The sequence below is a fragment of the Larimichthys crocea genome, chromosome XXIV (genome assembly GCF_000972845.2).
Source record: "Larimichthys crocea isolate SSNF chromosome XXIV, L_crocea_2.0, whole genome shotgun sequence".
Classification (NCBI taxonomy): Eukaryota; Metazoa; Chordata; class Actinopteri; family Sciaenidae; genus Larimichthys; species Larimichthys crocea.
Window position 1 is genome coordinate 11,267,379 of NC_040034.1, and position 13,462 is coordinate 11,280,840.

The following is a 13,462-nucleotide window of genomic DNA, read 5'->3' on the forward strand; positions in this document are numbered from 1 at the left end:
AGTTATGCATAATTAACAGCATTGCCGCTTTGATTGACACATATGCTGTTATATATGGCTTATTAGAGCACCCAGGCATCATTTGGCTCACCTCAGGTCCACCGATGATCCACATCCACACTCATGCTCTGTCCATACTTTATACTGTCATGCCATGTTTCTACAGTAGCCCAGGGCCTTTCAAGTGTGGAGGTGAGGAAATAGCAATGCAGTTATTCCACTAGATGCAACTAAATCCTACACACTAGACCTTTAAAAACAAGGTTTACAAAGTGCTTTACAGAGCAGAGGATCCAATAAAAGACCAAGCAAGTTAGGATCGAGAAAAATAAATGGTAAAACACAAGTCGTAGTCGTAATCACAGGAAACTGTCAGAGTGATAGAAAATTAAAAACTGGATATTGTTTGATTTCTAAAAAAATAGAAATAAAAGAATAGCAGCACAGTAATAAACATGTATACGATGGGGACATAGAAAGGGAAAGGCTGACATTAAAAAGGCAGGTCTGGTTAAGGGTAAAAGGATTAAAAAGATGATAATAAGATAAAAAGACGAAAATCTGAAAAATGTTAAAATTATTTTTTACTCAAGATGTCTCATACATTGTTACATTGTACACTGGAAGTTTCACATCAAACATGTGTAACTTAATCATGATTGGCTTCCAGACTAGTTATGATGTCATAAAATCATGACCTGGCAAAACAATCTCGGCTCAAAGTGCTGTCTTGTTCCGGAGCTTTCAACCCCAATCACACAGTCTTGATTGACATAGGGCTGATAGCTGAGTTTGCTCAGTTGTAATGAAACTGTGTAGACGCTCATTACAACTACATCTGTAGATCATTCTCTGTCTGCTGACAGTTGACAAATACTTAAAATGTTTAGCCTCTTTAATCTTTTTGAAAACTGAATTTGTGACCGCAGAGTGACAGCTCAATAAAACTTTGTTTACAGGCCCACAAAAATCCACTAATGTTAATGAGATTATGGCAGGAAATCAGACGATGCATTGTGAGACTACTCTAAAACCCCAGTTGGCATGTGACTTGCTTAGTAATCAGCTTTTCCCCACTAACCCTTCAAAAGATAGTCTCTTCTTTCTATCACAATTTGTAATACATAATACAATATAATTATTGTATTGATCTCGTTGATGTTCACATTGCAAATTTCCCAACCGCACATGAAGGCAGCGCACGGCTGGCACAGACGTCACAATATGCTACGTCATAATTATTGTTATGGCAGCCAACAAAGGATCAGGATGTCACACTGTTAATCTGCATCCGACGGATTAAAACCATGAATGTTTTTTTGGTACACGGTGAACAAAACAGTCCAATAACAGTGATATAAAAAAAAACAACACGCCTCATTAATTCAAATAAAAGCTGACGTTTCCTGTTTCTGTCAGGTACTGTTTTGTGTTTACATTAGTGTGTTGCTAAGCAACGACTGGACACGGTAACGACTCGCGCTGAAAAACAACGCGCTGGATTTTCTTTACTTTAAATTTACTCTGAATATTTGTTTGTTTCAAAAAAAAGCAGACACTCTGCCGCCTCACTTTAGAAGCAGACCTTACTATTGATAATAGTATCTCTCTCTTTTCTGCCCAGTTATCAATCCCCAGCAGCTTTCTGCAGGTCGATATAAAATGACATCAAACTATGGATCGCTTGTCAAGGAGGCCTGTGTGCTGCTCGATAAGTTCAGCGCTGGCAGACAGTGTTTGGATGACTTCATTGAAGATGTTTCAAAGGATCTGCAGGTAGGTGGGCTCAGATTAGATGCTATATGTGCTGTTAGAGACTTTAACACCAGCATGACTTAATGACTTTTTATATATATTTCTTATTTGTGAGTAATCCACCTTTTCTATGTGAGCTGATATAATAAGTGAATTTCCCCAGTGTGGGATCATTCAAGTCTATCTTATCTCATCTTGTTTTTGTTATTGCAGGACATGAATACTCTGCATAAGAAGTTCATACTTGATGTTGTTTCTGGATGTACTGAGTACAAAAAGTTACTGGACGTAGTTATCAGTGTCTTTTATGGACAGAATGGGAAATGCTTATCCGGACGTGATCGCAGCCAGTTTGTCAGTAAGTCTAAGCAATCTCTTGTTCAATATTACTCTGAATAAAACAAGATTACTATTAATGTATTTATGGTGTTATGTTGTTCTTTAGTCATCTGTTACCTCGCCACATTTGCTCTTGATGACATTGGACTTCAGTGTTTCAGCACCGTCGTCAAATCACTGGACATAAAGAAGATGCACATGGTAAGAAACCCAGTGTTTGATGACAGTTGTTGCATTGGAAATAACCAACAATCATCTATGTCTGTGCTCTGTGTGTAAGAGTTTGTTGTGTTTGGCTGTAGTTCCTGACTTTCTTCTTCACAAACCTCACCACATGGATACAAGAGGGGTGGAATAATATATATGATGCTGCCTATGTGGAGAAACAGTGGATTGGCCCTCTACTGAGGTGAGGAAAATATCTTTCAGGCAATTAATGTTAGTCCACAGGCAAGAAGTGAAAGCCTTTGTCTGTTTGTCCTTTAGATGGCGCCCTGAAATCGACATTCTCTTGGAGCAGCTTGCTGTCAAAATATCTCATGGGAGTCAGGTCAAGAAAGCTCCAATTAAAACCACCAAGCCCCGGGAGTTCTCGCTCACCAAACCTAAATCACCAACCGTGCCTAAGCCTGAGCTCATTCCACAGCAGGAAAAATGCAAACCAGTCAGCCTCATTTACAGTTATAAACAATATTTCCTTCAAGCATGTCCACACAGTTAGTTTATGTGTGTGCTGTACCTTAAGACCGTCCATTCAGCTGCGTGTATTGTGTTGAAATTGCGATGGATGCAAGACTCATCACATACTTACTTTATAGGTACCAAATAGTACATACAAGGCTCCAAAAGAGTTGAAGAACATGGAGAAGATCAAACAACAGAACCAGAAAAAGACTGAGGTACAATGTCTGTAATATTCTCATCTGCTATGATATTTAAACGGCTGTTATATTAATTTAATATAGAAGAAAACAAGTTAGACAAAAGGACATCTGGCATATTTGACAGGTAATTACAGAGCATTAAACACAATTTTAATGTGTGTGTTTAATTCTGAACTGCTCATTTGAAATAATTCTGCCATATATGATTACTATCACATTATTATCATCAGGCTTATACCTTATACTGTCAGGCTTTATTACATGTCTCTGTGATGACATCCCGTCTGTTTTCCTCCAAAGGAACTGCTGTACGAGGCAAATATGAAACAGTTCAGATGTGTAAATCCACACAAGTCTGAACACACCAAGGTAGGTTACATTGTATATATTCATTGTTTCCCATAAAGTTGGAATAAAATATTTTTACCTCTTCTCATGAAATGATTGTGAGAATGTGATTTATTCTTAAAATAAAGTGTACCTTCTCAAAACTTTTATTAATCAATCTCTTCCAAAGATATCAGTGAAAATAAAACCACAATTAATCTGATGTGTATAAATAGGAATAGAGGAATCTCCTCTCTGCTGCTCTTCCTGTGATTTCTTCCCCTTTTAGTAATTCACTGTCACTTGACTAGCGTAATGTTGATTTCTCCTCTGTTGTTAACTAAATTCACCCTGTTAGTACAGAGTTCAGAGTCAGTTCACATTCCCAATGAACCATCATTTGTATTGCAGAAGGTGATGTCTCAGATTAAGGAGGATCTGGATTCAAAACTCAAATTTAATTCATTTCATGCCTCTGGGTCATCTTCCATTAATAAGGTGAGATCTAATTATTTCTGTAGATCATTCGTCAGTGATGCATATCCACTCATGTAGGTATAATATTCACTGGCATGAGTGTATTTTTTTGTTTCAGACTAACAGCTGGCCCATCAAGCTTAACAGTGCAGCAATCCTGAGGCAGGGGGCACTATATGACCGTCAGGTGGAGGAGGAGCTGCAGAGGTGGATTATTATACATCTCAACACAATCAGTGTCCTGCACAAGACAGTAGTGGCATCAACAGCAAACCATTTTAAATCTGAGCAACATTAAAATACTTACATGTACTTTTTTTCTTCTCTTGCAAAGAAGATGTTGATCTCAGTGAGACTTCAGGTTACACAAGCCAAGAGTCATTCTTTATGTTTGCATTTGTCACGCAGAGTGGAGCGTCTGGTGGAGGGGACGCGTGAGCCATCGTCTTTTCTACAGTGGCAGAAGGAAATGCGTGAGAAGGACCTGCAGGAGGAGCTGGCCATGATTGAGCGCAGGCGCTTGGAGGGACGCATCAGTTATGAGAAGGCAGCTATCGCCCGCACACACTTAATGGAACGCAACCAGAGGACTGCTCAGCTGCAGATAGAGGAGGTGGGTGAAGATTGAGTGCATCTGGTTATGATGGGTCTTTGCTGTCTTCACATGATCAAATAGTCACATGATAACATCAACAAATTACCCAGCAATCATCACTGCATATCTGTATATGACAAAAATACCAAAGAAAATAAGGAATTGTTTATTTAATTCACTCATTAGTGCTTGTTATCACATTGTTGGAGGGCCTGTTCTCTCTACGGGCCCTAGTGCAACCACACTGCCTGTCTATATTTACACCCCTGCTCAACAGCTGATTAAAAGCATTTACAGAAGATTACGCAGCATTTTATAGTGTGTAACAAGACGGGTAATCAGACTCAACTAGCTGTTTTTAAAGACGTTTACAATTATGCATGAAAAATGTGTTTTTATGGTTGCTTTGTTGTTTCTTGTAGACAGCCCAGCTGATGCGGAGATACGCTGAGAAGAGATTGCAGGAGGAAAAAGAAATGAGAGACTTGGTTCAACAAGTGGCAGAAGGCCACAAGAACTCAAAGGCAGCTAAAGAGAAGCTGCTGAAATTCAAGCAAAGCATAGGTAGGCCTCCTCGTTTGGTACAGTGATGATTTTGTCTTGATTTCACCTCCGTTCTCATCGATTTCATGGAAATTTCACAGCGAAAGAAGTCTCAGAGCAGAGTCGAGAGCTCCTTCGTCAAGCACTAGAAGAGGCACAGGCAGAGCTCAGCAGGAGATTTGAAATCATCTATGAAATCCGTGCCATCGAATCGCTACCTCATATTAGGATCAGGAATTTTGACCACACCGAGGTGAGCAGAGTATGGATGTCATCTCCCCTTTGACATACTTTCACATGCTTCTTGTGTCATGGTTATTATGTTGTCCCATGTCAGACTGCAGGCCACGAGCTGCTGGGAGAGATGTCCCTGGCTGAACTGAAGGAGCGGCTGGCCCTCCTGCGGGAGGCACAGCAAACAGAGCAGCAGGAGAAACGGGAGCACATCCTGGAGGAGAAGCAGTACAAGAAGCAGCTGCTGTTGGAGCAGCTGGACACCATCGACCTCCACAGGAGAGTGCTGGCACAGGCTGCTGCCATCAGGTCAGAGAGAATGTTTGGCACTGACTTGATGATGGTAGTAGGAAAACGTGGGCTGAAGTAGATACATACACAAACACACAAGTATTACACACACATTCATGAGAGTGTTGGCATGTTGCAGGAAAGAGGAGAGCAGAGCCAGGCAGAGTTTTCAGCAGGCAGTGACTCAGGATGAGACAGTTTTGGCTCTGCAGAGAACGCTCGAAGAGAAAAAACAAGAGCGCCAAAGACTGAAGCAAATTAAAAGCAAGAAGGCCAAAACCTGTGAACAGACAGCAGCACACACGGTCAGAAACACAGAGACACACAACAATGTGAGTACAACAAAGAGGAACTGAATTCTAACAGTTGTAAGCTTTCACTGTTTTTGTTAGTGTTGGGATTCTTCATGCTGGTGGCAGTAAATAATTTTCTTGTTCTGCCAGAAAATCTTGAAGGAGAAAAGCTGGGAGGAACTGGAGCTGAGCTTACAGCATCATATCCAGCAGAAGGACGCTCCTTATGTTGTTTCTCCGACAGAAACACTTCAGACATAAATACGTTCAAGATGCTCCACAGGCCTGTGAATGTTTCATTTCAGATCAGGAGGATCTTTAGTTATCATCTTTTATTGTCTTCATTTGACATATTTTGCATTTTAGAATAGCTGTAAAGGTGATTGAGTACCACTGTGACTTATTTACATTATCAAAGATTGCATATCTTGACCTATGACTTCAATCTATGTATAATAAAAACATTAAATGTTGTTTATTTCAAAGTGTTGCAAAGTAAATTCCACTCACCTGTTTTAAAGGGAAGTAGATCTTCAACTTGTGACTTTTACAAAAAATAAGTCCCTTCCCCAAACCATTGTTAGAGTCATTTCTGTGGTTTGCATGTTTTGGTAACAAGTTACTGTACATGATATGAATCATCAATACTCAAGAATAAAAATGATGCACCAATATCATGTTAGGAAATACCCATGGCAAAGCAGAACTATGGCAAGCTTGCACAACACAAGTCTTGATATAAATGTAATATTTCTATCTATCTATTAACTTTTATTTTTACTACTGTATACTTCTAACCTACCACATTTCAGAGGGAATACTGGTACTTTTTATTCCACTTCATTTATTTGACAGCCAGCTTTTATATTGACATATATATGATTAACACCACCTTGATCAGCTGCAACATTAATCTATCTATCTATCTATCTATCTATCTATCTATCTATCTATCTATCTATCTATCTATCTATCTATCTATCTATCTATCTATCTATCTATGTGAACCATACAACAGACAGTAGCGTCCCTGCTGGTTGCTTTGTGTAACAGCACCATATCTGTCTGTATCCAGCCCATTTTTGCTCACTTTTTCCCCTCTAAAGCCAAATCACATGATGTGTATTTTGTCATATGATACTGATGAGAGGAGTGATTCCACAGCCAGCGACCGAGCAAAGGGAGCGAGCGTCCCTGACGTCCTCTGTGAAAAACAAAGACAAGTCGACCACTTGTCATGGATGAGATGCTGTAGCCTGACATTGCTCGGTGGTTGTACTCGATAATATGTGGAGGATGGACTGCCGGGGAGTTCTGTCTGCCATATGCGCCGCTTGTTTCATAGGTAAGTTTAAACTCTTATTCCTGAAAATAACTGATGTAATGCTACAAAACATCAGGCAGAGCACAGAGTTATATATATGACTAAGATATAATAGACACCATAATGTTAATTTATCAGTTAAAAAACAACAGTCCCAAGTGGAATGAGCTGTTATAGCTCATGATCAATTTTACTGTGGAGTTTTGTTGTGGATTATGTAAAACACTACATATTATTTTAAATTTGTGTGACAAATGCTTTCTAACCTTTAAGTTCATGAGTTACCTGTCAAACTTAGCTCAGCAGGAATTTAATGTCATCTAATTCAAAGTTTAAAGAGTTGTATCACTTTTTTTTTGGCATCCAGACTTCCTCCAGACAAACTTCTTCCACATGGAAAATCACTGCTAGAAATTGATATAAAGCAGTGTTTCTGTGAATTGCGATACTGAATAGTGGTATTAATACTGTATCTTGCAGTAATCTTTCTTTAGGGACATTTAAACCTGACCCTACTAGACTTTCAGGATTACAGCTTTTGTTTTTGCCAGTTTAACAGAGGCTTGTGTGTAAAAAGTTTGAGAGAGAAATGTTGCCAGCACAGACTGAACCAGAGAAATCACATGACCCCCTCCTTTCTGAATAATTACATTTCATGAGGAGGATGGCTCATATTCAAGAAAGCACTTAAGCACATGGCTAATGTGATTACTACAACAATATGAGCTCTGTTTGGTTGTTGTGCTTATGCCTGCTGCCCTCTCCCCTTTCCTCAGTGGTTAGATCGTGTTGAATGGTTGGTTGGTATACTTAAGATTTCTATTTAAGATATCACCGTAACAGCTTTTTTATGAGGCAAATATGCAGGGCAGGGTTTTTCATATCTTTGTTATGTTTGAGAAAAGGGGAGACGAATTGAATCTACTTAGATCAACTATTTACTGAAAATATAACTAAATTAATAAATGTAACTTCTGCATAACACAACACTCTCTCATAGACAAAATATCTGCTTGACAACACAACAGAGGAAGATCTACTTTGGTCATATGTATTTGAAAATGTGAAGGAGGACCCCTAAGGCAAATAACCTTTGTCCTCAAAACAGCTCAGGTCAGCCCTGTAAATCTTTTTCAGATAGATAGATAGCTGCTGGTCAAATCACCAGTTCTCCTCCCTTTTTAAAAAAAACATATTTTGGGATCTTTTATTCCTATATTAGATAGGACAGAGAGGAGAAAGAGAGAGATGGGGAACAACACCCAACACTAGGACATTGAAGCTCATAGTTACCAGACCGACCTAGATCATTGTTTTTATTTACTAACAATTTTAGGCAAATTTAATTAGTGAGTTTGCTTGCAGACCTGTATCAGTCCAATTCCAGAAGTCAGATTTTAATCATCCAGTGTCCTTCTCCTCCAGGCATGGTGCTGAGCCAGACCACACTTACTCCTGCTGTGACCACTCTTATTGAGAATGCGACTGTTCTGACTCCAACTCCTGTGATCCTTAGCAGCACGACCCCGGGCTGCTTTGCATTCAACACTTCCACTTGTGAGCCCTGTGCACCAGGATCACAGTATGACAACAGTGAGTCAATGACCGTGTCATCTGACATGGAGCCACCAGTTTACTCTTTTTTGGGTGTGATAGTAGATCACTGAAACTTTTGTTTTGGGATCTTAACTCATCCTTCTCTCTATTTAGAAAAAAACATATCCTCTACGAATTAATACTGCAGTGATTAAAACAGCAAAAACAGACAATTAAGTTCATTAAAGTTAAGAAATAACTGTCTATCCCTCCTTAGACACCCTGCTGTGTGCATGCTGTTCTGACCCCGGGATGTGTCTATTTCCTGGAGCCTGCCTGCCGTGCAACAGAGGTTTCTATCAGCCACTAGCTGGACAGCAGCAGTGTTTGCCCTGCAACCGTGGCTTCTACACAAAGTAAGGACATAGAGTGTGCCAGTAAATGTACTTCTAATGATATTGGCTATTCTACTGACTACTTCACTGATGCATTTCTTTTGTCTTACACTGCTCCACAGTTTCACTGGAAGTCCATTATGTCAACCCTGCCCGACTGGATCCTTCAATAATATCACTGGTGGAGAGAGTTGCACAAGTTGTTTACCAGGTGTGTTTAACTGTAGACTCAGCTCATAGCACTGCTGTAAATCAGTAACTAGTGATATGCTTTCAGACAAAAACAGCAATATGCTTGTAGTCAGAAATCAGACTTTACTTTATCTATTTACAAAATGTATGACTTCTAATTTACATGCAACAATCTCAACAGAGTTTTATGTAATCTAAAGCTTGAGAGAAAACACAAATCACGTGTGTTGAGTTATTTTCTGCTGCTTTCAGGTTTCTTTTCTTCGCTGCAGAGTTCCACCTCATGTACACCCTGTGCACTAGGAAGCTTTTGCAAGTAAGCTGCACTTTAATGACACTGGGTTTCTGTTTCTATTTCTGTTTCTGTTTATTTCTGTTGCCTGTAACTAGGACCCATGAATCAGTGTGTGACTTTCATCCAACAACCAAATCGAACATCACATGCTTTCAACCCATGGTTCTGTTCGCCAGCACAGATGCACCCACACACACACACACACACACACACACACACAAGGCTCGGTTACACAGTTGTCGCTTTGATTAATCAGCAGAGGGTATGGAAATTTAAGTGGCATGTATGATCATGTCCCAGCAGACATGAATGGTGCTTATAGAACTGGACTTTTGGGTTGAAGATTCCCAGGCTAGATTTGATATGCAGTCCCTCCAGTGTGTTCTCAGTCTACTCTGGGCTCTAGTCCCAGTTAAAGTATCCAGAGTTCCTCCACAGGGAGATATCTTAGAGGCATCTTGATCAAAGAAAATGAGGGGAGAGTGTAAGGACAGCAACTCTCAGTTACTTCCTCGTGTCTCACATGCTGTAAAGGAAAATGAGTTTGGAATCTGGTAACTGGGATTGAAAGCTAATGTCCACACGTGAGGATAGGAAGGAAGGATCTACTGGTAGACCAAGAACTTCACTGTGACAGTTCAGTAACTATTTGAAACCAATCCACAACTCTTCTCCGGGGCCATCATATTAAATCTTTAGGTTATTTAAATGTCCAAATAGCTTTAATTGTACACACAACTGAAACACTGAAAACAATTTGCATATTCTTTCCTAACTTGGAGGTGAAACATTGTTATTTTTAATAATAATGAAGTTGTGCGTCTATTATTCAAAGTATTGCTCCTATGGCTGTTAGTGAAACCAAGCTGCAACAACAGCTTAGAAATAAATCAACTTATACTTGTCTCGACCATTGAATTCATAATAGTTTGTTTATGTGGAGCCCAAAACAAGTGTTCTTTCTCTCTGACAGCTCCTCTGGTTGTTCCCAGTGCCAGACGTGTCCTGGAGGAACAGAATCTTTACAATCCGCTGCCAAAGACTGCACACCATGTCGGCCAGGTAACTCACATCATGCAAGCTTAAAGCTGCAGGCCCATGATAAGTACAGTAAACAGGGATGCGTGAATATCCATTCAGGTGATGATTCTTGTTTTAAACAGGCATGCACAAGCCCCCCCATCATACTATGTGTCAAATCTGCGGCAGTGGCTACTTCCAGATCCACTGGGGTCAAGAAAACTGTGATATATGCCCAGAGAATCACTACTGCCCTGTGAGTACTGCACCTTCCAGACTCTGTATGAAATGAAGCTGTGTGAAAACATGTGGTGACAGAGTGTGTTGTTCCCTCAGAGTCCAGACGTGAACCCCATTCGGTGTCCAAGTGATGCGTTTTGTCCAGAGGGCAGTTTGGCTCCAGGCTACTGCATGGAGACTTTCTTCCGCAAAGCAGGGGACACTTGTGAATTGGCTCCGGTTACTATTGCTCTTTTAGTCATTGGAGGTGGAGGTAAGTAACAACGCTGGAAAATATAAAATAATCCTTTGTGTTTTTAATTTAAATGAAGAAATATTTAAAGACAATCTTGCTCTTACTCTATATTTGTTTAAAAGTTATTACTGTATTGGCTATTTAGTATGTTTTTTCTGATATGTTAGAGCTTCTTTAGTAATGCATCTTATCTTTACCACGTTAAAGGCACTGGACTATTAGTTCTGCTTTTCAGACTGATTACCTTTAAAGTTGACACGCTTCTAGCTGATATGATTACAGGCAGAAGAGTTTCTTGAAAGTTTTAATAGCTGATGTTTGATACAGTAATGGTTCACAGCTCCCTTTGGATAATATTAGGCATGCTTATTTTCTATAGCTCAACAGAGCTTGTTATTTTCCACTCATAAAAGGATATGAGCAAAGATCAGACAAACTGAATATGCAGTGGAGCTTTAGGAAACGCTGAGGTACTTTCCACTCTTGACTTAGCAATATTTGATCAGAAAGGACTATAAAATTATATAACTGTATAAATAAATGTTATATATTGTGAATAAAGTCCACTCAGTGGGTATAACTAATTAAATAGAGATGTGTTATTGTCGTAATGTAATGTAATTTTTTTGTTTATTACTGTATGCATTTAAATTGATAATATACTTTTCTCTTTAAATTTCACACATCAGCCAGGTCTTGTTGGGAACAAAGTTTATGCCTGAACTGTATGACACTTTAATTTTTAGACTGTTGACTCTTGGGTCATTTGGCCTTGTGGAAACAGTAACATTTTTCTTTTTGCACACTAGAAACAGATAATTCTTTTTCCTTTACACCGAGACCACATCATGCACAAACGGGACATAATGACATAAAACACATATCATTGTGTGTAATAAGCTCTTGTGTACATGGTCATTTCATGTAACATCCTCTGGTGTTTTTCCTCTCTCCCATCAGTTGCTCTACTCTTCATCATTTTGATGGTACTACGACGACGGAGAGACACTGACGGAGAGCTGACTGTCGCCCGAGCTCCATTATTACACAAAGAGCGACCTCAAGGTCGATACTATGGGATCCCGTGTGATGCAGAACCTGTATACGCTGGCTGGTGAACCAAAGGACCTCAGATTAGCTTTAGTGCTTGGTGGACTGATTCTACGTACATATGGGTCCCAACTAAAGGCAAAAGAACTGATAGAAGAAGAACTAAAATCCTGAACTTGTGCCTTAAGAGTACTTTTTTATGTGGTACATTTGAATATATTATTGAAAAATGGACTTTCACTCTTTTGTGAATTCTCGTAGTTTGACACTGTTACAGTCGTTCCACTCTCTTCTCTCTTCAACTCTTCTTTTGTGAACTAGTTTATTGGATTATGAGAAGTATGCTGGAACGATGGCAATGAGATGCATGCCTTGACTGGGTGGGAACCTCTCTCTCGCTTATGAAACGCACTTTTTTTTACAGAGGTAATTGATTTACTTTGCACTCGTGTTGGTAGACACGTGGGTGCCTCCATTAACTCGTGTAGTTCCACGGTTACAGAGACTTGTAAGATGTGGGTGGTGCCTTGTCTTTTTTTTAATGCATTTGATTACTGTGCATCATGTTGTCTGAAGTTACATTGATACATTTGCTTCATGTATTTAATCTGCTTTTGTAAGGTTATTTGTATGTTTTAAAGGAAAAGAAATAAAAATGATTAACGTGAACTTTGTTTCTTACTCTCTTGTACCTAATCACATTTGAATTTGTATTGCAAACTTAAATTGAAATTAGAAGAGTTTAAAAAAGCAATGCAACAAAATATAACATTGGTAATTTTTTGGTATTTTTTATTGCCCTCAAATAATTGTGGATGCCAAGTTGTTACTGTGCATAGAAGATATGTGGTTATTTAGCCAAGCATAACAACAGTATTGCCTCTATATGAAGGATCCACATGTGTAGTGACGACTGTTGTTGTGCACTTTGTCCCAACAAAGCCTGCCCTCAGTAAAACAGGACAGTCATGTTGGACTTTGATCATCAATAATCATTTCTGAAGTAAATACTGGGAATTCATGGATCTGCAATGCAGATAAACTGGACCTAGTTACTGTTGTGATGAGTCTACTGCTATATGCCATTCCAGGAGTAGGCAGGACCCAATATAATGTCTGTCTGGTATACTATTTTCTACCCCCTTTCAACACAGCTCAGTTGATACACACTTATTCTGGCACAACCAAGGGTGATAAGGAAATTTACATACTGATTTAACAAGCTCTTTCGGTGTGGCAGTACTCATGACTAAATTGATTAATTTGATTATATTGCTGGGCAAATTACCACATAGTTACATAAGAAAATGTTTTTGGAATAGATGTTCATTGGAAGTATTCTTTGAAGGCAGTAAGACGCTCAAGAGTGTCAAATTGTTAAATAGCCACTGTAGTGTTATTTTTGTATTTATTTTTTGTGGTATGGTTTTATGGTAT

General features: G+C 39.2%; 2 protein-coding genes across 2 annotated transcripts; both read left to right on the forward strand.

Moving 5' to 3' along the window:
• Positions 1 to 1,453: 1,453 nt before the first annotated feature.
• On the forward strand, positions 1,454 to 6,426 carry cfap99 (cilia and flagella associated protein 99). The gene is made up of 16 exons (XM_027275262.1): positions 1,454 to 1,469; positions 1,625 to 1,776; positions 1,969 to 2,113; positions 2,201 to 2,295; positions 2,397 to 2,503; positions 2,581 to 2,758; positions 2,913 to 2,993; positions 3,279 to 3,347; positions 3,717 to 3,803; positions 3,901 to 3,989; positions 4,191 to 4,395; positions 4,800 to 4,941; positions 5,022 to 5,173; positions 5,258 to 5,463; positions 5,585 to 5,777; positions 5,889 to 6,426. The coding sequence occupies exons 2-16, from the start codon at positions 1,663 to 1,665 to the stop codon at positions 5,997 to 5,999; spliced, it is 1,974 nt and encodes a 657-aa protein (XP_027131063.1). The 5' UTR covers positions 1,454 to 1,469; positions 1,625 to 1,662; the 3' UTR covers positions 6,000 to 6,426.
• A 408-nt stretch (positions 6,427 to 6,834) lies between these two features.
• On the forward strand, positions 6,835 to 12,694 carry LOC104921597 (laminin subunit gamma-2). Its single transcript, XM_010734183.3, has 9 exons — positions 6,835 to 7,083; positions 8,488 to 8,655; positions 8,876 to 9,014; positions 9,116 to 9,204; positions 9,438 to 9,501; positions 10,454 to 10,542; positions 10,644 to 10,756; positions 10,837 to 10,993; positions 11,936 to 12,694. The coding sequence occupies exons 1-9, from the start codon at positions 7,026 to 7,028 to the stop codon at positions 12,091 to 12,093; spliced, it is 1,035 nt and encodes a 344-aa protein (XP_010732485.2). The 5' UTR covers positions 6,835 to 7,025; the 3' UTR covers positions 12,094 to 12,694.
• The last annotated feature ends 768 nt before the right edge of the window (positions 12,695 to 13,462 follow it).

Coding starts and splice junctions, on each gene's coding strand:
- cfap99 (XM_027275262.1), top strand. CDS start 1,663: ATGACATCAAACTATGGATCGCTTGTCAAGGAGGCCTGTGTGCTGCTC. Junction 2,114..2,200: donor TGATCGCAGCCAGTTTGTCA/GTAAGTCTAAGC, acceptor GTTGTTCTTTAG/TCATCTGTTACCTCGCCACA. Junction 5,464..5,584: donor GCACAGGCTGCTGCCATCAG/GTCAGAGAGAAT, acceptor GGCATGTTGCAG/GAAAGAGGAGAGCAGAGCCA.
- LOC104921597 (XM_010734183.3), top strand. CDS start 7,026: ATGTGGAGGATGGACTGCCGGGGAGTTCTGTCTGCCATATGCGCCGCT. Junction 7,084..8,487: donor ATGCGCCGCTTGTTTCATAG/GTAAGTTTAAAC, acceptor CTTCTCCTCCAG/GCATGGTGCTGAGCCAGACC. Junction 9,502..10,453: donor GCACTAGGAAGCTTTTGCAA/GTAAGCTGCACT, acceptor TCTCTCTGACAG/CTCCTCTGGTTGTTCCCAGT.